We start from the raw sequence: 27,352 nt of genomic DNA, 5'->3' as shown, positions 1-27,352 counted from the left end.
TAATCCAACATACTTTAATAATCCAACATACTGTTTTGTTGTGTATAACAGAGTCCTTGGCAACAAGCAGCGTATTGGCCAGCTAGATGGCGTGGATGATGGCTCAGAGAGCGATACCAGCATCTGCACCACCAGCACGACGACCACTACAGCCACCTCCTCTTCCACGCCACATAAGAGCGCTCCTAAGAGAAGAGGCAGAGAAAGGCACACTGAGAAACCTGACTCCCACGACTCAAGCAAAGAGGCTGACAGCAGCAGTGGAGCCGTAAGTGGCAACACTCGAGAAGGCAGAAAGAACCAGAAAGAAAACTGTCTTCCTCTAGGAGGCGGGGTCAAGTCCCAGCCGCAGAGTCAGGGTCAGGATCCTCTTGAGGCCCAGCTGTCTCTCAGCACAGACCTGCTTAAATCAGACTCCGACAACAACAACAGTGATGACTGTGGTAACATTTTGCCGTCAGACATCATGGAGTTTGTCCTCAATACACCTTCCATGTCCATGCAGGCTCTGGGTCAGCAGTCTGAGCCGTCCTCCTCAGAGCTGCTCCTGGATGAAGGCTATGTTGGAGTGGATGTCAATCGGCCAAAAGACATTCTGTTTGATGACTTTTCCCAGCAGCTGCCCAGTGCTGAGAGTGGCGGCGTGGTGGAAAGCAGTGTGAATAGCTCCATATCTGTAGAGGAGCCATATCTTCCTCTGGAGCTGCCGTCTGACCTCTCTGTCCTGACCACTCGCAGCCCTTCTGTCAACACCAGTCAGAATCACACTGCTGGGAGTCTTATCTCAGACACCACAGACCGCACCATGCTGGGCTTGACTTCCGACCCAGAGGCAATCAGTGGAGAAAAGAGTGGGGACAAGAAAAGAACAGGGCCAGGTGTGTCACCATCAGAGAATCAGCGGGAAGCTACAACTTTGGGAAACAGGGACACACAGGTCACAGAGGGTCACATGACTCCTGAGCAGTTTATTCCTAGCCCTGCCATTGGCCAGGTGGTTGAGCCTCAAAGTAACCAGGATGTTCCCAGAAGTTCTGGCACCCCTGGTTTGCCAAGTTCACCCTCCCTGCCTCTTCAGGGTCAGAAGTACCTTCCGGCATCTGCTGCAGCTGCAGGTAGCCCCAGTCCAGTTCCTGGTCCAGGACCATCCCAGGCTCAGGTTTCCAGCCCAGCAGTCATCAAACCAGGACCTGACAAGCTCATCGTGGTAAACCAGCAGTTCCAGCCTCTCTATGTTCTTCAGACCGTCCCTAATGGTGTCACCCAAAAAATTAGTGCCACAGGAGTGATGGACACCAGCTCCTCAGCAGTGCTGAGCTCTATGACACTAACCACAGGGTTGAACACCGCTTTATCCACGGCCCAGCCAATATTTCCTGCTGGTGGCAAAGTCCTGGGCACCATGGCTCACCCCTCCCAGATCCACACCTTTACAGGAGCCACACAGACGGGCTTCCAGACGGGAATCCCCAGCACCACCTCAGGGCTTCTCATTGGGTTGCCCCACGACCAGCCACAGATTCTGGTCTCAGAAGCTGGTCGACCACACGAGCTGGGTCACAGTGTTGCCATCGTGTCAAGTCCCTCCTCCCTCTCTTCTTCCCCGACTGTACTCGCCTCCGCTCACGGCAAGAAGAGGCCCATCTCTCGTCTTCAGCCAAGGAAAAGCAAAAAGCTGGCCCGCTCCCGCAGCCAGCCTACTTTGGCCCCGTCGGAAGTAGGCCCTCCCAACATGACCCTCATCAACCTGTCTTCCCCCCAGCTCACTGCGAGCATCCCTGGCCAACCTGGTGGTCTGGTTGAGTTAAGCACCCTCTCCACTTCTCAGCGCAAGGTCCCAAATATTATCAAGAGACCAAAATCAGGCGGGGTTATGTACTTAGATCCCACTACCCTCCTTCAGCAGAGGATTCCTGGTACTGCCCAGCCTGGTATCCTTGGCCACGATTCCTCCACTCACCTTATACCTTGCACAGTCTCTGGTCTCAACCCCAGTCAGTCAGTGCTGAATGTTGTGTCTGTGCCCCCTAGTGGTGCCACTGGCCTTCTCGCACCAGGATCAGTTTCCCTCTCCACCCCTGTCCTCAGCTCGACCGAGATCACAGGTCCAATTAGCAACCTCCTGTTCAAAGCAAGTCCACATGGCTTGGGCCTGTCAGATCAGCCAATGGTCCTTCAATCAGCAGGAGCTCCTCTGATGTCACAGCTCAGCTCCTCGGGGCAGACATCTATAGCCAGCAGCATCTGTGTCCTTCCCTCCCAGCAGACCTTCAGCATGGCTGTCAACCAGCAAGGAGAGACAGAAGTCAGTAATGTCCACTTACAGCACCAGCCTCAGCCTCTTAACAGAGCCCAGACTGTGGACTCCAGCTCAAACACCACCGTTACTGTAGCCACCCCTCTGAGCCCCGCCAAGGGACGTGTTGTTGGAGTGTTCACCCAAACACAAACCTCCGTACACCCCCAGAGCGGCAGAACAACTCCCATTTCCAGATCATCAGAGCAGAGGCCGCCTAACTCCACCACTTCAGGAGCCGAAAAAGGCAAACAGAAAACTAAGAGGAGCAGGCAGAGTTCAGACACAACCAGCGTGAAGAAGCTCAAGCCCTCTCAGACAGAGGAGCATCATGGCAACCCTGCAGGACGACATCACTCAAACCCAAGGTGAGACGGTTATTAATCAGGCTGCTTGAAATGGATTGTGTTTTTGTTTTTTCCCATTTACATGAAGAAATGTGAAGAGTTAGCAATAACCTTCTCAGATGTGTTCTGCATAATGAATGTGACATTGAGGATAATGAGAGCTGTTTGTTCCTGTTTTGTTTTATGGTAAAAGTTTTTTTTCTTGAATGCCTTTACAACATTGAAAGAAGACATAAAATATTCTTGCTGTGGTCCTCTAGCTTCATCTCAGATGTGTACAGATCACAATCCCGCAGTATAAGATACATCATAATGACTTTTGAAAATAATGTTTTAGTTACTGTATGCTGTATAAGAGTTTGGCTCCAGGACAGAGAAGTGAAATATCTCACCCTGACTGAATCTGCAACTCTGAATTTTTCACTTACGAGCTTTGCATAAAATATATTCCAATTTTGAACCTTTGAATCTCATCTTCTTTGTAAGCAGTTCCAGAGAGCTGAGCTCCCCTGAACCCATGGACACGGGCAAACCCGCAGACAAGACGGCTAACAAGAGGTATGGAGTCATCTAAGCCAGGTGCCCATTTTCATACTGAATATATAAAAGAGTTTTAACCCTTTTCTCAAATCTCTTCCAGTGTGCTTGGTAAAAAGAAGACATCTGAAGGTCCTGTGTTACCAGGAAAAGTGGTGGGGAAAGACAAACCATCTGCAGCTGGGGGAGCAGGGTCTCTTCCTGTGGCTTCACCACCCGACCAAGACGGCAACAGCAGGGATACCGGCCTGGACAGCAAACCCAAGAAGGGCATTATCTTTGAAATCTGCAGTGAGGATGGCTTCCACATCCGCTGTGAGAGTATCGAAGGTGAGAGGAAAACAATTTTCCCTTTACCACATTTGTTATATTCACAGCCATTTTCTTGTTTGAACTCCGGACAGTGTCCATAAAAATCTGGTCTGGACATTGTCTGGAGTTTTTCACAGTCTTTCACACATGTAGCACACAACAGGAGTTTGTTTGTGTCAGAAGCGTTCTCACCTACTAGAAATACTTAGTGTGATCAAGGCGACGGGTGGCGACCGGGTAGAGCATACACGAGGCATGACATATCACAGATTGCACCACGGTCAGGTAGCCAGTTCATAATCTGGTCATAAACAACAGACTCTCTTGCTGTTCCTTTAATTTATCTGACAATATTGGCTTCGGCCCTTGTAAACACAAGCTCCCGAGTCTCGTCATCATTTCAGTTAGACATTTTCATTGCTGTCTTTGTGCAAATGTCACTTCTGCTTCAGCCTTGGATGTTTGTTTTCCTCCAGTTTTGCACATGATAGAAACGTCAACACGCCCACTCACACTGCATATTCTCTTGACCATTACCTGCTTTATTCACACATGGGCTCAGTTGGACATTAAGACTTCTTGCGAGGGAGCTGGCAGCATAAAGCCCATTTACTGTCCCGTCCTGATTCAGACATTTGCGTTCCCGCACACAGCTCCTCTGGGTAATGTCTTGATAATTTTAGGTTTACAGTGCATATGTGGAAGGGACTTATTTTTCTGTGCCAATGTGCCGTCAGCGAATGGTCAAGTAATGTGTGTTTTTAAAGTTTATAAAGCTGTAATGAGTGGCTTGTTAGACATAATGCAGTGCACAGGGCTGTTTGCAGTCACAAAGAAACAATGTCCTCTTTGTTGCTAAGTGAGACTACATTTTAACACACATTACTGCACATAGAAAAATGCACTTTAATTCCTGACTGCGTTCAGTGGTCTTTGACAGACAACTAAATCAGTGTAATTACAACCCGCACATAAAAGATTACAGTTCACATATACTATCTGTGTATTCATATAAAGGTAATAACAAAGATTAGACTAAGGTTTAAACACCGAACATGAAAGAGTGAGCTCTCCTGACCTAACTGTCTGTCTCTTTACAGAGGCTTGGAAATCCCTGACTGATAAGGTGCAGGAAGCTCGCTCCAATGCACGACTCAAAGAGCTCTCTTTCGAAGGTGAGGCATCACTCTGACTACATCGCCAAACAAAGAAGAATACATAGGTTGTTGTACATGTCAATGATTAATCGTGGTCACGTGTCTTTGCTCCCGCCAGGTGTGAACGGATTGAGGATGCTGGGAGTCGTCCACGAGGCTGTGGTCTTCCTGCTCGAGCAGCTTTACGGCTCCAGACACTGTCGGAGCTACCGTTTCCGCTTCCATAAACCAGAGGAAACCGATGAGCCTCCCATCAACCCCCACGGGTCAGCTCGTGCAGAGATCCACCACAGGTTAGGAAGGGATCCACAAATACACACACGTTACAGGACGTTGTGGAGTGTGTATCAAGATTGTTCTTCTATCGCAGGGCTTGTAGCTAACGGACACATAAGTATTGTATATTGTACACAATGTTAATGGGCAATGCAGGAAATATGAGCACCACACGGAGAAAACTGTGCGTTTGGATAATGATTAATGATAATCCATCTTTGGTGCTCCTTATTAGAAAATTAGTTTGAATCAAACTTGTCACCAAACCTGTTCTGGATCCTGTTAGTGTCTCTGACAGCTGTCTGTCCCATCTGTTTGCCTTCCAGGAGGTCTGTTTTTGACATGTTCAACTTCCTGGCCTCAAAACATCGCCAGCCTCCTGAGTACAGGCCACAAGAAGACGATGATGACGAAGGGCAGCTCAGGACTGCCAGGTCAGTTACAGCACACACCAAACCCTTTTTATGTGTTCGCAGTAAATACAGTCTGCGTTTGTGCTGCTGCAACATCTGAATCTTCCCCCTGAGAATTAATAAAGCATTTTTTTTGTCTCTAATCTTATTACCCACAATTTAGAGAGCTAACAGTTAATCATCTTTTTCAATATAGTGTCCAAAGACAGTAACATTTCTTTTTCATGCTGTTGTTGCAGGCGTGCCTCCATGGAGCTACCACTGGCAGTGAGATTCAAACAGCTCAAGGCCACCTCTAAGGAAACTGTTGGAGTCTACAGGTTAGATCAGTGCTGCTTTTGGAAGTTTATTAAAGATAATCACCTTCATTCTTTTTCATCGCAACAGTTTATTGTTTGTCAAAATTATCTTGACACTTAACAGCTGAAAGAGTTTGCAAAACAACAGGGTTTTAAATCAACATCTACTGTACACACACTGACTTCACTTCCAAAAACTGTGTCCCTCCTCAGGTCTCCCATTCATGGCCGAGGTCTGTTCTGCAAGAAAACCATTGATGCAGGGGAGATGGTCATTGAATACTCTGGAAATGTCATTCGGTCTGTGCTCACTGACAAACGGGAGAAATATTACGATGGAAAGGTAAGGACTTAATTTGATTACCTTGACTCAAACAGTAATGGGAGCATAATGACATACATAAAAACTGAAACTTGTGTTTTATCTTTCCTCGCAGGGGATTGGCTGTTATATGTTTCGCATCGATGACTATGAGGTGGTAGATGCCACAGTGCATGGCAACGCCGCCCGCTTCATCAACCACTCCTGTGAGCCCAACTGCTACTCTCGGGTCATCACCGTGGACAGCCAGAAGCACATCGTCATCTTTGCCACACGGCGCATCTACTGCGGAGAGGAGCTCACCTATGACTACAAGTTCCCTATCGAGGACGCCAGCAACAAGCTGCCCTGCAACTGCGGTGCAAAGAAGTGTCGCAAGTTCCTCAACTGATATGTAAACAATTGAAAGAGGACTGCAAGTCTGTTGAGCAGCAGTGCTGCGTTGTTCTGAGGTACCGCGGCACTGGCTCCATTTCCTGGGTCCGGTCCATGACGGACCATGGCTGCCAACGGGGCGCAAGCTCTGCCAGTGTCTCTGCTGCCGGTGTTGGCAGAACACAGCATGGGGCAGCGGCTGTGGGTCGTACTGTATATACAGGAAGGGCCATTTTGGAGGAGGGGCCACTTGTAGAAATTCCAGCATATTGTGCCTCCTTTTGTCTCATTAACATTTGGCACGGGAAGTTTCACCTCCAGAGGTGAGTGATGAAACGGTTTGAGCCTTCACAGCATTGCAATATTAACTTTATTTTACATTTGGATGATAAAGTTACCCCTTCAGAATTTTTTACATTGGCCCATCCTCCTTAATTTTCTATAAATGTTATGGTCCACTAATGCTGAGATGTGAACATAGAAGAAAAAAAAAATTCAAAGAACTTGGTTCCATTTTACACCAAAGTGCAATTTGTTGAAGGGACTCGGAACAGTAATTTTACAAGAAAGAAAAATTAGAAACTTGTTAGAATTGTTTCCTTTTTTTAAAAAAAAAAATCTCAGTGTCAGCTGTTATTGATGCACATCTCCCTGTCTGAATGTGCCCTGATGCCTTCAGAGCCGTTGTGATTTACTGGAACCTTCCCCTAACCGGGCTTTTTTGTAAAAGCTTGCAGGTGTGTACATTAAACACTGTAAATAGGAGCTGCTTGTGTCAAAGCAGCCTGATAAGAGCTGTACAGGTGGAAACACTAGGGGGAGCAATGTCCACACAAAGGCAGAGAGAAACAAAAGAGACAAGGGGGGTAGATATGTAGATTTGTTTAAAAAGCAAAAGGTTATTTTTGGCCGTTGGTGTAAAGGGTGATATCTGAGGTTGATAGCATCCGTTGTACTTAAACTGACTTTTAGTCTGACAGCTTGGTAGCTATGTAGACATGTTATTGATGGGATTAAGCTTCTGGCCTAACAGAGCGAGGCAGCTAGAGATTCTGGTGGACTGACAGCCAAGGGACTGGAGAACCCTACTGATGTGCTTTAGTAGACATATTTATAATTTTTTTTTGTGGAGCTGTGATCCAGAAACAGCCTTGGATCTTACAGAGACGTCGAGACACACGCATGCTGCCGTTACTATCAAACTTGTTTCTGGTAATTACATAATCACGTTCCAAATTACAGCAGCAGAGAGAACCAAACATCACGCCCTTGAATTGAATTTTCACACAGCTCTTTTTTCTTCTAGGCCTGTTGTGATAACCATTAATATGGAAAATGTTTTTTTATTTGTATTAAGTCTTGTTATCTTGTCTTTTTTATTATGGACAGGGAAATATCATGCTTGCTTTTAAAAAACAAATGTAAATAATGTATATTTTTCTACAAAAAGACTTAAAAAGCACTCACTAGTGAATAGCACTTAATGATGGTATTTATATTTTTAAAAAATTGTATTTATTTTATTGCCATTTTTTGTAGGAAATAGAGGTTTACAAACACTAATGCTTGGTCTCTATGTTTTGTATTCCGCTGCCTTTTCAAAGTTGTTTTTTGTTGTAATTTCTTTTTCTTTTTTTTTTTTTTAATTTGTAGCCTGAATGTTTTCTTTGATTCCAAAGACTGACACTGGTCTGTGGCTTGGTCCCGTTGAGTTCAGTCCACCAGTAGCTCTTTTATCTATCCCGGGCCGTTTGGTCAGACCTGACGTTTTTTTGTTTGTTTGTTTTTTAAAATCCAGTTCTAGCTGGCAGTATGGCAGTCATGTGAACTATTATTATGCACTTGAGAGAGTTAAGATTGTTGATCCATAGCAGATATCGCCATCTCTCTCTCCAGCCTTATCGTCTCCACACCACATCACACCGAGAATCGAGCCCACCTACAGGCGGCTGCCAGGCACTGGTATTGAAACGAGGAAGTTTTTCTTGTCACTAATCAACCATGGGTCGACAGCCAATTGGCACATGTGTAAAATCAAAGAGTCCCATCGAAGTGTTTGTCCCTCTGCAGACTTAAAATAAAGAGGTGCCTTTATTTTAATGCTACCGACAGCATTCATTGAACCCCGTTTTATTAAAGAAACCACTTCATCCTGGTGACCACTCATCAGTGCTCATCTGGAAATCACTTTTTAATTCTCATTCAGTCTCCTCGTGGTTTGCCTTAGTTTTAAATGAGCATGCCTCGTCTCTCTTACAAGCCTTCATGCCCTGGACCGAATATTTTGATCAGACTGTTTCGACTGACTGGTTCCACTATGCGACTTGAGTCTGGTTTTTGTCCCTTTTTAATTAATTTATTGTCGTCCGCTGTTCATGCTGACTTTGTTATCACCTAAAGGCCGTTAGCGGTTCCTCCCACGCTGCTCCTTGTCATTGTGAACTGAAACAAAAAACATGACCCACACATGGTTTGCACTTTAGCTGTGACACAGGCACTGAATAGACATAGGAAGACTCTTTGTCCAGACAGACAACTCCAATGCTGAAACCACAAGCACAGATCGTCACTGAGAATACCATGTGCATCAGGCCCCTGATCTTATACCTGACTTGGATCACGACGGGTTGGTCTTGATGATTCTTGAGAGTGGCGTTTGAGGCTCTAGCAAAGTGCACTTGACTCTTTTTCTGCAACAAAGTGAAGGCAGGGACCACGCCGGCAGCCCGATTCTTTCTGAAGGTGCAGCGTGTGCAGACCGCGGCTGTTCTTTTCCATTTTGGGCCCGAGATCAAGGCGCCCCCCCTAACCCTGCCTGACGGGCCGGCCTCGCGGTCGCACAGCTGCACCTACATCGGGCTCGCTGAGTTCAGCTGCTAAGGTCAACAATGAATGTATATTCCTCCTCCACGTCACCAGACTTGCGATGATGTTGATACCTTGTCAGCTACATTTGTTTTCAGTTCTTGTGTCGACAACGTTGGTAGATACGGACGATGTGTAGACCTCAAAATCGGGCGGCAGTTTCATTTCAGCACTGGGAATAATACTGAAGTGTGAACAGCAGTGGCATTTCTGTCTGCAGGACAACAGGTTCTTACCGGGTTAGATCAACACTTCATGCTAGCGTCGGCGATAACAGTTTGCTGATGCCAAGGGCTCTGTCTACGGCTCTCACCTCTCGAGATCCACTTCTGAATTTTCAGTGAACAATAAGTCATTTATTTCACTGTTCAATGGCGTACAGTATATACAATAAGGAAATGGTCTCTGTTGTTTCTTTGGACTTCATTTTACCACGCCACACCAGTGGCCCTTCTCCGTCATTATCTGTAATTATAGTATAAATACATAACAATATTATACGGAAACATGCATAGTAATTTCTTGTACTTTAGTATCTATACAATATATGGAATGGACAGACAAACTTAGTTACAGTAGCAAAACAGCAGATTTATAATGGTTAATAGCAATGTTTCAATGTACTCTATAATGGTTTTGTGTTACAGTACTATCAGATGAAACTAACGTGCATCATTCTTTTGTATATTGATATCCAGTACCAATTTTGCTGTGCCTGTGTGTGTTCCTTCATCAGCAAGGAGCGCTGCAGTTTTTCTTTTCATTTTCTTTCTGGAAAGGAACGGTTTTCATGTGATGAGAAATGTAACTGTATTAATGTGGTTGTGAACTTCTTGAGGTCTGCCATTTTGTTGTTTTATTCCCCCCCGGTTGTTGTAGTGAATGTTTTTCTGTTTTTTCTTTGTACGTTTTAACAGGGACTTTTTTTTTTAGACTTGATGTGGTATAAATTAAGAGAACGGTTTGTGGAGACTGACCAGGAGTTTTAAAGATCCCACCAAAATGGCGTTTCGTTTTTTAATCCATTTTGGGAAAAAATCTCCCGCGTCTCCCCGACCACCTCTCTCTCCTCCGAAGCTTTGGTTGTACTTATTGTGTACTGTTTTTTGTAGAAAGTCATAATGCTGAGATGATGCTGATGTTGAAAACATTTAATTTATTTATTTTGTGCAACATCCACCCTGAATTGTTCTTTTACAAGTCAAGGTTCGGGACAGGTACGAGTACGTTAACATGTATTTGTAATTTTCTAATTGTTTCTTGTGTATAGAAGTTATCAGCCTAGGATGGGATGTGGTGTCACAGAGAGAGCGGACTACAGGATGTGCAACAAAAAAAAAAAACAAAAACAAAAAAAAGAGGGATGGTGGATCATGAACAGGCTCGTTTCTTATGCCTTGAATATACCTTTGTCTTATCAATATTCCTCCTGCTCTCTGTAATAACGGTATTCATGAGTTCAACAGTCATATTTTCTCCCGTTTTAACAGTGTTTTTTCAGTACACATCAACAAAATGAAGGAAAACCACCACAGTGAAAATAGACCACAAACTACTTGGTTGAATGTATAATTAGGAAACAAAGCTGTACATAAGTGTAAAAAGAAAAGTTTCTAATCATGTTTATTTTCTATGCACTTTTTTATTTAAGTGATAGTTTAAATAATAAACATGTCTCCTTTACTCTTTCTTGTGTCTCGCCTCATTTACTGTTTGATTAAAGAAACATGAAGTGGTTCAAACAGTCAGTTAATCATCACAGTGTAACACCAGGTCAGTTAAACTTCAGGGATATCAATGTGTCCATTTAGGAAGTACAAGTGATTGTGAATCAGTTTCAGCTGCTTTGGTGCAAATGAAAGTGACAACAGGTGCAAGACAACCCCCAAAAAGGGAATGGTTTTACATGTGGTGGCCACAGACAGTTGCTCTCTCCTCATCCTTCCTGACTGATTCATCTCTAGTTTTGTGTTCTGCTGGTGTCCTTGTCACTACTGGTAGCATGATGCGGTACCTGCAGCCCAATCAGGTTGCACAGGTAGTCCAGCTCCTCCAGGATGGCACATCCATACCTGCTGTGGCCCTCAGCACAGTCTCAAGAGCATGGAGGAGATACCAGGAGAGCTGGACAGGGCCATAGAAGGGCATCAACCCAGCAGCAGGACCGGTATCTGCTCCTTTGTGTGAGGAGGAACAGGAGGAGCACTGCCAGAGCCCTACAAAATGACCTCTAGCATGATACCGGTGTGCATGTTTCTGACCAAACTGTCAGAAACAGACTCCATGAGGGTGGCATGAGGGCCTGATGTCCTCTTGTGGGAGCTGTGCTCACAGCCCAGCACTGTCGTCACTAACCTCATGAGTCATACCTGGGCCTGTTGTGCCTCATGATATAAAAGCTCCCCACCTTCCAACAGAATCCCCCTCTTCCCTCATGGCACAGCTACTGTTCTTTTGGTTTTTCTACAAACTTGCCACACACCCATACACGCAGACATGACGGATTACTGACTTTCATGTTAATTGGGTTTTTAATCATTATTTTGTAAACAAATAAGCTTTTAACTCTGCACTGGTCTTATCTCCCATCATTGTTGCAGCCTAAGAGCAGGGACGTAACAAGTGACCCAATGGACCTTTTGTTGTTTTCTAATCTTCTATATCCAAGGTCAAAAATAAAAGTTGAACCACAGTTTTTAGTCCCCTTTTTGCCCCCATAAATCACACTGCAATTTGATTTCATTTTTGCAAAACAAGCTGTTATGTTTGAATGTATATAATTAATTCTGGTGTTATTTGGGGACAATGTTATGACATCAGATTATGAATTAACTTAATAATTACAGACTTGCTTGTATTCACATTTTATTCATTTTTTATTTGTATGCTTTGTGGCATTCTATGTGACACACTGAACTCATTTAGTCAGCAGAGCCAATTTTGTCTGGGCACAGTAATGAGCTGGTTTAAAGTTAGAAACTGATTTATTTTTTTCCCAGCCAAGGGCAGATGTTTTGGGAAATAAGTGCATCATCACACTACAGTCTTTATTAGAAAGATAACATTTGTGTCCACAGCTTTTTGAGTTCCAGGAAGTCTTTATATATCCTTTATTTAAAAAGAAAAAATAGCTTTTTCAAAAGCAGCCGGGCTAAGAGCACGAAATAAGAAGCCTACTTAAACATGTACAATTTTCTAAAATGACTGCTCTGAAAATTTGAGGAGCAATCATATTGTACAAGAGTGCTGTTGTCTTGATCCTTTAAACTTCACTTAAATTCCCCTGTAGTGATCAGCCCCAACTATTTTAGGTCCTTCTGTGAATTATTCCAGGAAGAAGAGGCGCCATATTTTAAAGCTTTTTTGTTTAGTTCTGTTTGAACCTTGGGGTGCAATATCTGCAGAATATTGTGAAAGTGATTTTGGTTTTAACACATGTATATACACTGATAAGAGGAACCAGCCCAAGGAGAGATTTATAAATAAAAACCAACCAAAGTGAAAGTCTGTGGACGTGTTGTTGCTGTAAAAAATTGGACTGCTCTCCCAATTTCCACTACAACTTCACCACCACCATTAATTTAAACTTTTACCTTGCCAAGTGGTCCAAATTACCAGTAAATCCTCCAAGCTGCGGTTTACAGATTCTTACAGGAATTTAGTGTAGCAGCACCAGAATGTGCTGATTCTGGTGCTGCTAATTAGAAACATGTCTAAATCTGCTGCGTCTCATTTCAGTTATAGCTCACTGCCGCCACAGGAGCCAACTGAGACCTTTCCCCACAACAGCCTGATGACTCAAATTCAAAGGAAAGTGAAGTCCCCTCCCTCGTCCCTACCCATCATCGTATTCCCATAAAACCAGTGTTTTGGCTTTAAAACAGTAAGCAGAACCATGTGTTCAGTCAGAGCAGTTTCACTCTTTGTTCTCAGTGGGAACATACATGACACAGCAAAACACTTCATGTAGAAACTGTAGGGTTTGGGCACACAGTCAGCTGCGTAATTTTAATTGCCTCAGTGTGTCAATAACACATCCAGACTGAATTAATTTTGATTAGATGATTTCCTGTAAAGTATTTAAACTTGTGGTTGGCCAGCAGGGATATTTGCCCCCCCTGACTAAAGCTGACGTTGTCACTTTTATAGATTGCCATTTGTTATAGTTTACATTTTTTTAGTAGAAGCCTTGTGTAAATCCACATGAGCCCACACTTGAGAAGAGAGACACGCAAACCACTGTGCTTCATTCTGCACTAAAGATATTTGAATGGCACATGGTTTTGAAGTGCAGTAAACCACCATATTAATAAAATATATAAATTCTATAATTCACTTAATTTACATTAAACTTAAAACAAGTATCCCTTGAACTAAAAGCATTTTAAAAACAGTTTTTATTCCACTCCTTTAGCCTTCTAGACCCGTAACAGATCTGCGTCCCACAAACACAAATAGGAAGCAAACTAAAGTTGTATGCTGATGACACTTTATTCTAAGACAACAATGGTACATCCATCATGTATGAACCGTCAATCAGACCAGTGGTTCCCAACTGGTGGGTCGCAGTCCAAAAGCGGGTCGTGGGCCTATTCTGAATGGGCTGCTATCAACTTGCCCACATGTCAAGTTTGTTAACAAACACACTTTATTTTCAAGTACAGTAAATTTCTAGCACTGAGCTTTTAATTTGAAGTGCAGCTTCCTGCTGTAGATTGAGTGACTAAAGGACAGCTACTAGACAGAGACAGCAAACTAGCTCACTGACTTGGCCAAACACAAGTATGACAGTGAATGTATTTAACTTTGGGACCTCGAACTAACAATTAAGAAGAAATTTGGACCCTGCAGCTGGACCAGTTGGAAACCACTAGATTAGACTATTATCAGTTTGAGCTGTAATCTTATATTTAAACAAATAACATACATTTACATGTATCAGTCATTCTTTGCCAAATGGGTACAAACTTAAGCTTCCGTAACTGTGTTAGCCATGTTAGCAGCTCTGTGAGGCTGTCATTGTGCAGTGATGTTTTGACATAAATGCTCACATCGCTGATGTTTTCCATGTTCACCCTCTTGATTTAGCGTGTTAGCATGCTCACATTTACAGCAGAGATGGAGCACAAAGTGTTCACCTCCCCCCACTATTTACATGATAATGCAATTATAATTGCTTTCATTCTGTCAGCTTCAGTTGGTGTATTTTTGGGGGGAATCGTGGTGAGAACGGCCACAGTAAAGACATTAGAATATACTGCAGGTCAAAGCATCACTCATTTGTTTTGAGGTGAATTTATTTCAGAGGATTACCTGGCGGCCGGTATCATGTACAGGCAGCGGGTCAGCTGTTTCAGAGCAGCGTGGCTCATCAGATCAGATCCACTTTTCATATTACTGTAGCAGAGTGTGTGGTGACACACACATAAAATATGGATCACCTTGAAATGACAGTGATTCAGCTGTTGTCTTTACTTCATTACGCCACTTACTCTTAAATATGATCCAGAAGTACATTGTCCGTAAAAGTCAAGTGACTCTGAAAATACTGCTTACATTTGTTCAAATTGTACAACAACATTAGAGAGTGCCAAAATCATCACAGCACCCTGAAACCTCCTCAGTCTGCTGAGAGTTAATGACGCACACCTGGGGACACTCGTTAGCCTGCTCCAATGTGTGTTCACTGAATGCTTGGGAGGACTCTTGCTTTGCCTCTGCAGGATCCTTCCTTGGGAGGATCCATCCTCCCAAGGAAGGATCCTTGCCTCTGAGACACATCCTCTATCTTATTGTCTCTCTGTGCCACTACCCAGTGTACAAGCTAACATTTGTACAGGCCTATATCGATATGTTTATGAGAATGTGTAGTGCTGTAAAGTTGTATTGGCATGTGGCTTCATGTGTGTTCAATCAAGCCCTAATGACTAACTAAGTGCACCTGTAGAGTAACATAAGTACATATAGGATGACTCATTGTACGTGCTTCATTTTGCACTGAGGACAGTCCAACATGAAGTTCTATGCACATTTTCACTGTTTGTACAGGAAGTATATAGAAGCATTTGAAAATCCAGACTAGTCTGAATCTCTTTTGTCCTCCATTATTTTTACTTTTACAGGTTTGTGTTTACAAGTATTAAACAAATACAAATTTTAACCCCATTATGGTGGAGCTACATTCACAGTAAGGAAACACCCATAGTATTATGGTTAATAGAGAGCTGCGGGAATAAGTCCAGACATTAGTTGGCATTTTAGCACTCCTGGTTCCCCTCTCGGAGTCAGTGGGTTTTTTTGGTCAGATGCCTGACATAAAGTCAGTGGTTAACACAAGCTTACAAGATTTTTATGTTTGGTTTTCAAACATAAAATACGTCTGTAAATACCCACACGTACATTTTGAAGCCTTTACATGTCACTTAAAGACATTGCAAACAAGTGGCTAAATGAGACTACAGATGTCCTCGCACCAAACGCAGCTTTACAGCCTCGCTGTAGCAGTTATGTTCAATAATGCGACTGTAGTGTAGCTTGTTTATAGCCTAACGTTAGCTTTTTACTTCTGGTGATTGCATTTATGCTTCAAAAATCTTTGTGACAATTATCTTGCTGAACAAAACCTGTAAGTATCATTTGCCACAGCGCTTATTTTCTGCAGTAATCCCAAATTCAATGGGAAAATCCCATTGGCTTTCTGACAAGAGAACCAAGGCGCCATTAACTTCCTTGCTGGTCTACAAGTAAACATCATCACTGCAGCAATCCATACCCAAAGGAACAATGATGTCTGTAGCCTATCACATCCATCCAATAGGTTGGTTGTTTAGATACTCAACACACAGGTCAACTTCATGGTGGCGTCAGAGAAAAACTCAGGGGATTACCAAATCCATTAGGATTCATCCTATGGGAACCACGAATGTCTTTACAAAATTTCACATCCATCCATCCAATACAACTCAGATTTTAAAAAGGTTGGGACACTGTGTAAAACATGAATAAAAACAGAATGCAATGATTTACAAACTAATATAGTGTTGAAATGTTACAAATGCTCTGTAAACAATCAACAGGCGGACTATCCAAATAAAGTGTTACCAAAGAAAGAAACATGTTGAAAACATTTAATCTGTAAAACATTGGTCCCCCAGGGCTCAAAATCTGGCCCGTGGGTAAATCTAATTGCAGACCCCTGTGCTACATTAAACACAGCCTTGCTACAAATCTTCACCCTGCTTATTTTCTGTTTTCTCTCCTCCTGCAGAGATTACACATTCCTCCACCGTCTCAAGTTTTGGCACGGCTCTGGACCGTTTGGGGGTCACTGCTGCACGATAACACTGAAAGCATGTTTTCATTGGCCTGAATTCAAAGGAGCTGCTGAATTTGACCATCTCGAGTTTGGCTTCCTTGCCAGAAAGATATTAAGAGCTCTTGCTTTATCAAGTTAACACCGCCACTGAAGGATTACAGGGAGAAAAGGATTACTGTCAGAAAGTCTCACTGAGTGGAGGACTGATATTAAGATGTTATCTGGGTGGAGAAAATTGCCTCATGTTTGAGGCGGATAAAGAAAATCAGTGAGAGGAAAATGTGATTGTGTCTGTTTGCCTTTATGTCTGTTGACGTCTGTATTTATCTCTCTTTACCTTTCTTTTCTGTCTTTCTAAAGCAGTGCTGTTTTTGTGCAATAAAGCGAGCTCATTCTCAGCTGCAGTTTGTTGTAGCTGACATTTGCCTCTCTCTGACCACAGCCCTCTGAACTCTCCATGGTTATGTCTTGGAGCGCTTCCCAAACACTGTTATGCAATCTCCCAAAACATCCCACCCAAACCCCTCCTTTTTATATTCATTTTGTCATTATTATTTTTCTCAGAGTTTCTCTTTTATTTGTGCTGGATTAACATCACATATTTTCCTCTGTATCCTCCCTGTTCTCGCTCCTCCACCCTCCCCTCCCACCCACCCCACTTTCTAATTGGATTTCATTACCATTTCCTTTCAGTTTTTCCCAGCCAGACTCTCTGGTTGGGAGGAACAGCTTTCACTGGGATCTCCTCGACACACTCAAACTTCAGCAGCAGCAGCTCCCAAAGACTTCACTACATCATCTGGTAAGTCAGAGTTTGATTTTTTTTTTCCTGAAGTGTGGGTGAATGCTGCTCTGCGGTGTTTTTAATTTCAGGGCACGCAGGTGAAACCTACTCACGTCAGGGTGCAGAGCTGAGATGTCTGATGGTTTTAACGTTGAGAGCAGAAGTACTGGCATCTTTTTTCACTTCAGAGTGTCCTGTAAGAACTAAATTACCTCAAAGTGCATAATTGTGTGTGACTGATGGATTATATAGAATATTGTAAGGCAGTGGAAGGAAAAGTAGAAGTAGCAGCACCACAGTAAAAATACTGCATTTGACTTAGTACAAACAAAACACACTATGGCCAAATTATGGAAATCCACTATGAGACAAAGTTTACATACCTGGCTTACTGGACTGCCCTAGAAAAACTTATCTTTACAATTCAAGGTAAATATTCTATGCTTGATAAGATATTGGATCGTTTTATGACATTTCTAGAGGGGAAGAAGGCTTTTAGTTTTTCAATATTTGTACAGGTAGCATTTCTGATGATTTATTTTGAATCTTTTAATGTTTTATTTTGTACCTTACTTGTTTTTAGTTATTGTTCTTGGTTGGAAAATGTGTAAAAAGCCAATAAACACAATTGTTTACTGCAAAAATACTGCATTTAAAATCTGACTTGAGTAAAAGTACAAGAGTATTACCAGCAAAATATACTTTAAGTATCAAAAGTAAAAGTAATTATTATGCAACAGTGTGGCATATGTCTGTTATAAATTAGTATATATTAGATTAATAGATTATTGTCACTGATGCAGTCATGGTAAAGCAGTATTTTAATGCTGTAGCTGGTCAAGTTGGAGTTTAACTAAAATATACTGTTAGATATTTGATTGTAAACTCTTGATTGATTGTTTAACCCTTTATAAGGACTCATTTTTAAAGATGTCAGATAAATGCAGTAAAAAGTACACGATTCTCTCTGAAATATAGTGGTGTAAAAGTATAAAGTAGCAGAAAACACAGTACAAATACCTCAAAATTCTACTAATTGACAGTATTTTCCATTGCTCGCTAAGGACATTATTTAGCAACACAAGGTTAAAAATGAAAGACGTGCATGGGGTTACAGTAAACGTGGATAATATCAGTGCACTTCAGCTGGTCTCAATATGCCAAAAAAACAAAAAGAAACAAGAGACATCAGATCTTTAAAGTTCATACGAGGTGGTGCAAAGTCTAGCTGGTTAGACATTGCCAAAAATGTACGTATATACCTATAAGAAACACAAAAAAAAGAAATTAAACAGCAGACCGTGAGTCCACATAAAACAAAGCAAAGACAAGGAGCTGCTGTGGCAGGACAAACTCGGTCAGAAGTGTGTGTAGCTGCACAGTAAACACTGTTGTCCACATATTAGTGGTCTGTAAACAGCAGATTTATTTTTTTCGTGTGCTTATTGGAAACGGTCATGTTTCTAATGATCTGAGGAGTGGTGGCAGACAGCTGTTCAGACTCTCCAGTATTTGTCCTCTTGTCTGCTCTCCTCTTCTGCCAGGAATGCTGACATGCATTTCTCTCTCCCTCCTCCTTTCTTCTCTCACTGTTTCTTTCTGTGTTCGTCCTCCCCCACCTCCTCCTCCGCCTCCTCCCGCTCTTATTTTGCAGCTGTTGTGGATGTAAACTCTCAGTTCCAATTAGGAGACCTCTGGATAGATGAGAAAAAACTCCTAACTATTCTCATCATTGTCACACACCACAAACAGCGAGTTTTAACCATAAACATGAGTCCACACGAGAGCTGGCACTGTTAGACAGCTGTGTGAGTCCTGCTGTTCAGCTCATCAGTTCACTTTATGGTCCTGTGACGCCTGTCCTGCTGCCAGACAGACGGCCAAACAGGGCGACAGTGGAGACGAGCCCACCAAAAACCCTGCAGAAAAAGCAGATAAAAGAGCAGCACTGTGAGCCAGGGTGCTGTAACACAGACATACTTTGTGAGGTAGCAGTACAGTCTGCTATCTTTTGTACTGTCCCTGCTGGGTCAGCTGAGGATTCACACACAAACAGGAAACAGGATCAGACAGACAGAGAGAGAGAGTTTAAAGATGACCCTTCTGACTGTTAGGTGTGACTGTCTGTGAGTAGTTTCTGAGAAGTCCTTCTGGTATTCAGCATCTCATCAAACCTTTATTAGAAACATCTGTTTAGAGACTAGCCGTGCCACGGTTTGTTTAGAAGATATGATTAGTCATCAGCTCGGGAATTTGTATTATTTTCATCCTCCTGAATTTAAAAACAGAGATTTTCTAATGGCCAAGTCTGCCCGTCCCTCAGAGACACAAGTGTTAGAAATAGGGGAGACCGGGTATGGTTGTAACACTTTCTGTCTACCTTTCTGAATTTTTGTGTTGGAGCTCTTAAGTTTAGAAATAAAGTACTCTTTCCATTGTTACCACCTACCCCACTTCTGGGGTAGGTTGTAAAAGGACCTAGGGCACACTGTAACAATAATGCCTTGTTTCCACCCAGTTTAGTTTTGTATCCGTATTCCTGTAAAATATACGTTAGACTCACAAGTCAGTCTTTAGACGCTTTGCTTAACTAAAGACTGATGACTTTCTCCCTGATTTTGTGTTTAGATGGGCGGATACAATTTCAGAGTTTAAAAAACTCCCTACGTTGCAGAACCAATAGTAAATCTGCAGGGCGGTCCTTCGGTGGCTCGCTGAACTCTTGTGCTTGTAAACATAGTCCCACTAGAAACACGTGTAGTGGTACAAAATGGCTCAGCCGCGCTCACAGAAGACGCCGTCAAAGTTAGTGGATGTTTGTCGCGTTTGCGGCGACACATTCTCGCCAACTAAAAGAAACAAACATAATCTTTTACAAGGCCATGACTCATCCGTCCGGCCGGACTGTAGAGGGATTCGCCTTGTTGTTTACAAATAGCCTACTTCCAGGTAGAAAACCAGCAGAGCTTTTAGCTATATATATATATATATATATATAGCTAAAAGCTCTGCTGGTTTATATATATCACATTTTTCACATCACTGTATCACCGTTTAGACTAATCCGATGTTTGTAAAGTCTATAAAAATGATTGAACAAACATTACTATTTCTGTGTGCACGTTTAGCTGGGCTAACCGTTAGCTGTTAGCCGTTAGCAGTGTCTGTAATAGGTAATAACTCATTAAAGGGTCCGTGAAAAAAATATTTTTTCCAGCGGATATCTTAGTTACAACATGATTGAGCTAGCAAAGCAGTTTTGTGTTGCTATGTGTCGTATGTATTCAGTTTTGGGAAATCACGATGTCTAGAAAGCATCAGTGGCTGCAGCTGACAGGGACAGCTAACAGCAGCAGCAAAGCTAACATCAGGACGTCATCTGTTAAAAGCCTCCCGTTGTCGGATACGACATGAAACTACTCCAGTTAGCTCAATCATGTTGTAACTAAGACATCCGCTGGAAAAAATATTTTCTTCACGGATGAGCACACGTTTGATAAAACGGAGTTTAATCTCTCGGCATCCATTTTCAAGCTCTCTGTGTGTCTGTTTCCTTGCGGACGAGAAAAGGGGGAGCGCACATTTCCGAGAAGGTGTGTCCTTTTCAAAAATGCAAGAGGCGTTCCTTTGTTGCCGGCCGTTTTTGCCGGTGTGTTAAACACACTTTAGAAAGGAGTGTCCCCAGACTTCACAGACAGAAGGCGGAGATCTCTGATTGTCTGGTGGCAAGACTAAATATATGTAGTCTCCCCTCTGGCATCCAGTGCAAGGAAATTAATGTCTTTATGAATGGATAGAAACACCACTGCAGGAAAGGTAGGAAAATTAATTTTGAGTGTTTTTCAATGTCCAGTTGAATAAGTGAGGAGGTTGGACTGTCAGGTGAGTCGCCATTATTGTGAAATATTTCGTTAAAAGATGTATAATCCACTATGCATGAACTCTATGTATTACATGGCTAGCATGCTACCAGTGTTAGCTAGCTAAACATGCTACCAAAGTTTACACATAGAAAAAAATGTATAAATAGAGCTGTACATATATCAGTCTGTTAGCTGATATGTTTTTTATGTTTTTTTTTAACTTTTTGAGGCTCAGAGACACAGTACAGTGCGCCTGAAATCTGCCACAAGTTCAGTTTTTTCAAGGTAAATTGTGGACCCAAACAAACAAACAAACAAACAAACAAACAAACAAAATGAAGGATCTCATAGGAATGAATGGACTTTCGGTTGATTCACATACACAGAGCTATGTGAAGTCAAGGTATAAGAGTAAAGAGTTAAACAATTACACAATTACAAAAAAAATACACTTAAAAAACCTGATAAACACACTAATAACCAACTTGCTAACCTGTACCTGCCTCACTTATACAGATCAAATATAGACTTGGTTCAAAAGTGTACTTTCATATTTAAAATATGTGTTTTGGCTGTAAAATCCGTGTACTTCTTCACACAACTTTGACATTTTGCATCCAAGGTCAGGAAAAAATGTATTACATGACTCATGGGTTAAAATGGTGAAAGTGATGCTGTAACAACCACCCTGTTGTTGTACCCAGTCTCCCATACATGCAATTATACCATTGTGTAATGCAAAGGTGTGGACTTGAGTCACATGACTTAGACTCAAGTCAGACTCAAGTCACATATTCCATGACTTTAGACTCAACTTAATAAAACTTAAATGACTCGAGACTTCACTCTGACTTGAAACCTAAGATTATAAAATGTGTTATTTGAAAAGAGTGTGCCACAAATTATCTCCCTTCATTTCCTGAATCAACTAACGTTAGTATCATTTATTCCCCAACAAGTTGATACTTAATTCCCCAGATTTACTCAGTTTGACTGTGACACTCTGAGGTCCCCTTTAAGGTCATGTTTTCCTTGTTTTCAGCTTTTGTTAGTATTTCCTGTTTTATTTTGACACTCACCCTTGTCTCTTGTTTCAGGCACTTTACTTCCTGCCCCTGTGTGTTTCCCGCCTGTGTGATTACCTGCCCCGCCCTGATTGGTTTCACCTGTCCCTCATTACCCCTCCTCCCTTGTGTATTTAGTCCTTGTGCTGCCCTTTTCTGTTGCCAGTTTGTTCTCAGTTGTTTGAGTGTGTGTTCCCAGTGTTCTTGTTGGATTTGACCAGATTTTAGACCCTGCTTAAGCCTGCTGTCTTTGGATACATTTGCTTGTGTTTTTTGGACTGATTATCTGTACACCGACCTCCTTTTTTTCCACTAAAAAGACTGTGGTTTTGAGTCCTGCATTTCAGTCCTTTTTGTTGGCTCCAGTCTGATACTGACAGCATCCAATCAAGTTGCAGGAGAGAACCATTAAGAGCGAACATTACGTTACTGAGCGCCAATTGGAAAAAATGACATCAAAGATAATTTGTTTACGTGCAAAAACGTGTGGTGGCCAACAAAAAACAGATTGCATTATTCAAAACATACGAGTCAAAAATGACAGACAGCGACGTAAAAGTTTCCAACAAACTTTTGTCCTTTTTTTATGATGGCACGGTGGTACAGTGGTTAGTATAGTCACCTAACAGCAAGAGGATTTCTGGTCCAAAGCTGGGGTGGGGGAGCCCTGTGCAGCGTTTGCATGTTCTCCCCGTGTCAGTGTGGGTTTACTCCGGCTTCCTCCCACAGTCCACCAAACTTAAAGTTTAGGACTTAGGCCTTGATTTGGGACTCCACTAAGAAGACTTGAGACTTGCAAAACAGTGACTTGGTCCTACCTCTGAAGTTGTGTAAAACACTTCAATTATATTTTGAGTTACTGAAGCAAAACACTTAAAAAGTTGAAATAAGTGTGGAAGTTAAATCACTTTGGGATCATGGACAATGGTGACACATGAAAAGCAAAACTCTTTTCTATTTTCAGTCGGCTGGTAATGAGTCTTCTTTTATTTCTGGTCATTTTTTTCTTCTTTTTCCCTTCATCACGTCCCGCCACGTGCCTTCCCTGAAACAGAGCATGCTGTTCTTAGTGTCATGACTCCCAAACCATTATTTGAGAAAGCTGAATCACCAGTTGGAACCAAAAACTGCACCTGTGTTAATATACACAAGATCCACATGGGTGTTGTTTCAGTCAAATCTCCACTTATAGACATATTGTAATGCTTTTTACACTATAAGATCTTATAAGATATCTACCTGAGTGCAGAAGGAATTTCATGAGTCATCTGTTCTGCATTAGTGGTTATTTCCTTTCAGTTTTGGCAGCACTGACCTCTGATGAATAATGCCAACTCTGTAATGTAATACGGTTATTTCAGATTCATTTTGCCCTCAAACCAAGTGAGGAATTTGTTTAAAAAAACAAGTATTGTTATTATAATTCATATTTTTAAAGCAACAGTTCTGCCTGAGAGGATAGATTATCTTTATCTGCAGCTAAACTCCTGTGCCACAGTGTGTTTGTAGGTAAACTGAATATTATATGCTAAGTCCTTAAATTATGTTGTAAAACACTCATTTCACTGTGTTTACACACCTGCGTGCTGCAATTTCAGCATTTATATGTGCTCAACCTGTGTCTGTAATCTGCTAAAGTTTGATTTAAAGTGATGTTTATAGTGGCTTTTGTGGTGCACTTACGTTTAACCAGATCACTATTATCCCACTGTATGTATATCAGTTCAAACTCTGGTGCACCTCCCCCACAGAGTTGTTTGTAAACCGTAATGTTTCCTTTATTCAGGACTCTAAAGTCTATTTCTCTTTTGTCCCTCAGCCGTGATACTGCAATGACCTCACTCAGGCTCTTGCCCTTGCTGCACTCCCTCCTCCTCCTCCAAGTCCATCTTTCCAGCCAGTTAGAGGACAACAAGATCCCTCCCAGTCTGTGTACTGGTCACCCTGGTATCCCGGGCTCTCCTGGAGTTCATGGCAGTCCTGGGCAGCCGGGGAGAGACGGGAGGGATGGGAGAGATGCTGCTCCAGGGGAGAAGGGAGAGAAGGGGAACATTGGAACCCCAGGTGCTCTATTTTGTGTATCTATGTATGTATGTGTGTGTGTGTGTGTGTGTGTGTGTGATAAATGTCCACAGTGGATACTCATGTCTGTGTTCCTCCAGGTGAGACAGGAGTGCGAGGCCTGACCGGGGACAGAGGCGACCCAGGACAGAAGGGGGAGAGGGGGCAGCCAGGAGAGTGCGCAGTGGCCCCCAAATCTGCCTTCAGTGTCAAAATATCTGAGGGCCAAACTTTACCCCTCACTGTGGGCAATGTAGTCCACTTCGATAAGGTCGTGATCAACGAACAGGGGGACTACAACCCAGAGACGGGGCGCTTCACCTGCAAAGTGCCAGGGGTTTACTACTTTGCCGTCCACGCCACAGTCTACCGCGCCAGCCTCCAGTTTGACCTGATGAAAAACGCACATGCAGTGGCATCTTACTTTCAGTTCTACGGCAACTGGCCCAAACCAGCGTCTCTGTCAGGCGGCACCCTGCTCCACCTCATCCCTGGCGACCAGGTGTGGGTCCAGATGGCTCTGTCAGAGTACAATGGATTTTACTCCAGCACCAAGACAGACAGCACCTTCACCGGCTTCCTGGTGTACTCAGACTGGAAAAACTCTGCTGTGTTTGCATGACACGTGCTCATGAACCAAACATAGTCATATCCCACTTTGGGAAATGAACCACAACCTGTTTTTTTGCCCGTTTCAGTTTTCTTATAGAGAAGCTCTGGATAAAGACAAGTGAACAGGCTGTGACATGGTACATCTGTATTTGTGTAATGAGTATCAAACACACCAGACAATGTTACTTGAATTGCACATACCATACTGGTGAAGTGTGAGGTACGCACGCTGTTTATTCAGTGTCTGTTCTTCTGTTGCAGCCTTTAAACCGCTGTGACACTTAATTCTTGTAACAGATGTTGTGACAACGGCCTCCAGCCAACTCCAGGCCACACATTCATGCAGCTTTTATGCCATGATTGCACTTTTGTTTCCCGTCAATATCTGCACAGCGAACATGAAAAAAATCACATCACAGTAGTAGCATCACAGTTTTTTAAAAAGCACACGACTGATATATTTTTAACCATTCATACTGGATACTGAAAAAATAAAAGATAACTCACAATAAGAGAGTTTTACTCTTTTAGCTTCAACCTCCAAATGTTTTTGTGTCACTTTCTGCCAACTTGCCTGCATGTGCACACATCTGTTTTATTATACACACATTTACCTGATCACAGTGATGGAAGAAGAACTCAGATCCTTTACTAAAGTAGAGGTATCAATTAAACAGTGTGAAACACATTAAACACTGCATTTTAGCCAAAGTATTATCAGCAAAATAGGTGTGGGAGCCCTTCTGTGCGGAGTTTGCATGTTCTCCCCGTGTCAGCGTGGGTTCTCTCCGGGCACTCCGGCTTCCTCCCACAGTCCAAAGACATGCAGATTGGGGATAACTCTAAATTGTCCATAGGTGTGAATGTGAGTGTGAATGGTTGTTTGTCTCTATGTGTCAGCCCTGCGATAGTCTGGCGACCTGTCCAGGGTGTACCCTGACTTTCGCCCGATGTCAGCTGGGATAGGCTCTAGCCCACCCGCGACCCTCAAGAGGATGGTGGTTAGAAGATGAATGAATGAATGAATTATCAGCAAAATGTACCCAAAGTGCAGTAAAATGGTCCCTTTAAATGACATATTATATATTATATTTAAGGTCCAGTGTGTAGGATTTAGCAGTATATATACCAATATAATGTATACTTTAGTATATAATCACCTAGAAATATAAATCATGTGTTTTAGTTACCTTAGAGCTATTTATATCTACACAGGGAGTGGGTCCTCACCTATGAAGATCGCCATATTGCACCACCATGTCTCCACAGTAGCCCAGAATGGACAAACCAAACACTGGCTCTAGATAAGGCAACCAGGTCTCACTCCGAAGTCGTCAAAATCCAGGGTTTGGTCTGGCATCAGACACAGACGAACTTTCACATAGGCGTGATACGCGGCTGGTCTCTGTTATTGTTTAACAATGCCCGGTGGTGCCAGGGGGAAACACGGAGGCACAGCAGCAAAAGTTAAGGTGCCGGATGTCTGAGGGGGGGGCGGGTCGAAAGGGTGGTGGATGGGTCTAACAAACACCGACTTTCACCTGAGAGAGCGGTGTTCGCATATTCTGAAGCCAAACCCTGTTCTTTTTTCCTAAACCCACGTGTGTTTGTTGAAGGAAAAAAAAACGTCAATTCGCATTGTTGTACTGACGTAGTGCATTTATTTTGAAAGAGACTGTATGTAAATGTTAAATTACCTGTGAGAACAGAAGTGTATTTTGAAAGAAGACAATGCATGTAACAGGCAGAACTTGACACAGTGTCCCAGAACGTCAACATCCAATGCACCCAGGGTACCTTGCACGTCGTATGTGGACATGAAAATCCATGACCAAATGTCAATATGTGACGAGGTCGGAGTGAGAATGTGTTGGACAAACTAGACACCGGCTCTAGATGGGGCAACCTGGTCTCACTCCGAGGTCGTTGAAATCTGGCGCTTGGTCAGTGCCTTCTGGCGTCAGACACTGATGAAAAAAGCTGTTCTTTCACGTTGACATGATACGCAGCTGTTCACTATTATTGTTTAACGATGCCTGGTGGCGTCAGGGGGAAACACAGTGGGAAGTCCAGGTAGGGTGGGTCGGAAAAGTGGTAGATGGATCCAACAACCACCAACTTGGTTGGTGTTCAGGGGTGGACTGGGACACAAATTCAGCCCGGGACATTCAGGCGCATCGGCCCACACACTGGCCTACGCATTGTCTGTCTGTCATCATCAGGACCAACAGTGCCGGACCCTGCAGCAGTCTCTCTGTCCTCAGAATCAACTGCATAAGAAAATCAGCAGTTATTGTTTAATTCCAGACTATAAAATAAATGCAATAATGAATTGGCCACAAATGGCTATGTGCTTATTGTTTAACTTAAAATAAGAGCATATGACTCTGTCCTAATGCATCTAATTTTATGCATAATATAATTGTCTGCCCTGCCCAGCCCTGCCCTTGTATT

The 27,352-nt window shown here is 42.8% G+C and overlaps 2 protein-coding genes across 9 annotated transcripts in view; both read left to right on the top strand.

Annotated features, from left to right (window-relative positions):
• Positions 1–9,140, top strand: part of kmt2a (lysine (K)-specific methyltransferase 2A) — a 43,298-nt gene extending 34,158 nt beyond the window's left edge. For 6 of the 8 annotated variants that reach the window (XM_033632102.2, XM_033632100.2, XM_078167106.1 and 3 more), the window contains exons 26-34: positions 52–2,664; positions 3,130–3,201; positions 3,284–3,510; positions 4,593–4,667; positions 4,768–4,942; positions 5,252–5,359; positions 5,578–5,658; positions 5,851–5,980; positions 6,075–9,140. In XM_033632102.2, the coding sequence (XP_033487993.2) occupies positions 52–2,664; positions 3,130–3,201; positions 3,284–3,510; positions 4,593–4,667; positions 4,768–4,942; positions 5,252–5,359; positions 5,578–5,658; positions 5,851–5,980; positions 6,075–6,350 (3,757 nt within the window). In that variant the 3' untranslated portion in view covers positions 6,351–9,140. The remainder of the gene's footprint in view (positions 1–51; positions 2,665–3,129; positions 3,202–3,283; positions 3,511–4,592; positions 4,668–4,767; positions 4,943–5,251; positions 5,360–5,577; positions 5,659–5,850; positions 5,981–6,074) is intronic. The other 2 variants (XM_033632098.2, XM_078167107.1) reach the window with 1 other exon arrangement.
• An 8,040-nt stretch (positions 9,141–17,180) lies between these two features.
• Positions 17,181–25,395, top strand: c1qtnf5 (C1q and TNF related 5). The gene is made up of 3 exons (XM_033630751.2): positions 17,181–17,316; positions 24,045–24,289; positions 24,388–25,395. The coding sequence occupies exons 2-3, from the start codon at positions 24,058–24,060 to the stop codon at positions 24,906–24,908; spliced, it is 753 nt and encodes a 250-aa protein (XP_033486642.1). The 5' UTR covers positions 17,181–17,316; positions 24,045–24,057; the 3' UTR covers positions 24,909–25,395.
• The last annotated feature ends 1,957 nt before the right edge of the window (positions 25,396–27,352 follow it).

This window comes from Epinephelus lanceolatus, chromosome 4 (genome assembly GCF_041903045.1).
Source record: "Epinephelus lanceolatus isolate andai-2023 chromosome 4, ASM4190304v1, whole genome shotgun sequence".
Lineage (NCBI taxonomy): Eukaryota > Metazoa > Chordata > Actinopteri > Perciformes > Serranidae > Epinephelus > Epinephelus lanceolatus.
Note: the sequence above shows the minus strand (reverse complement) of the source record. Positions and strands in the feature narration are given on the sequence as shown.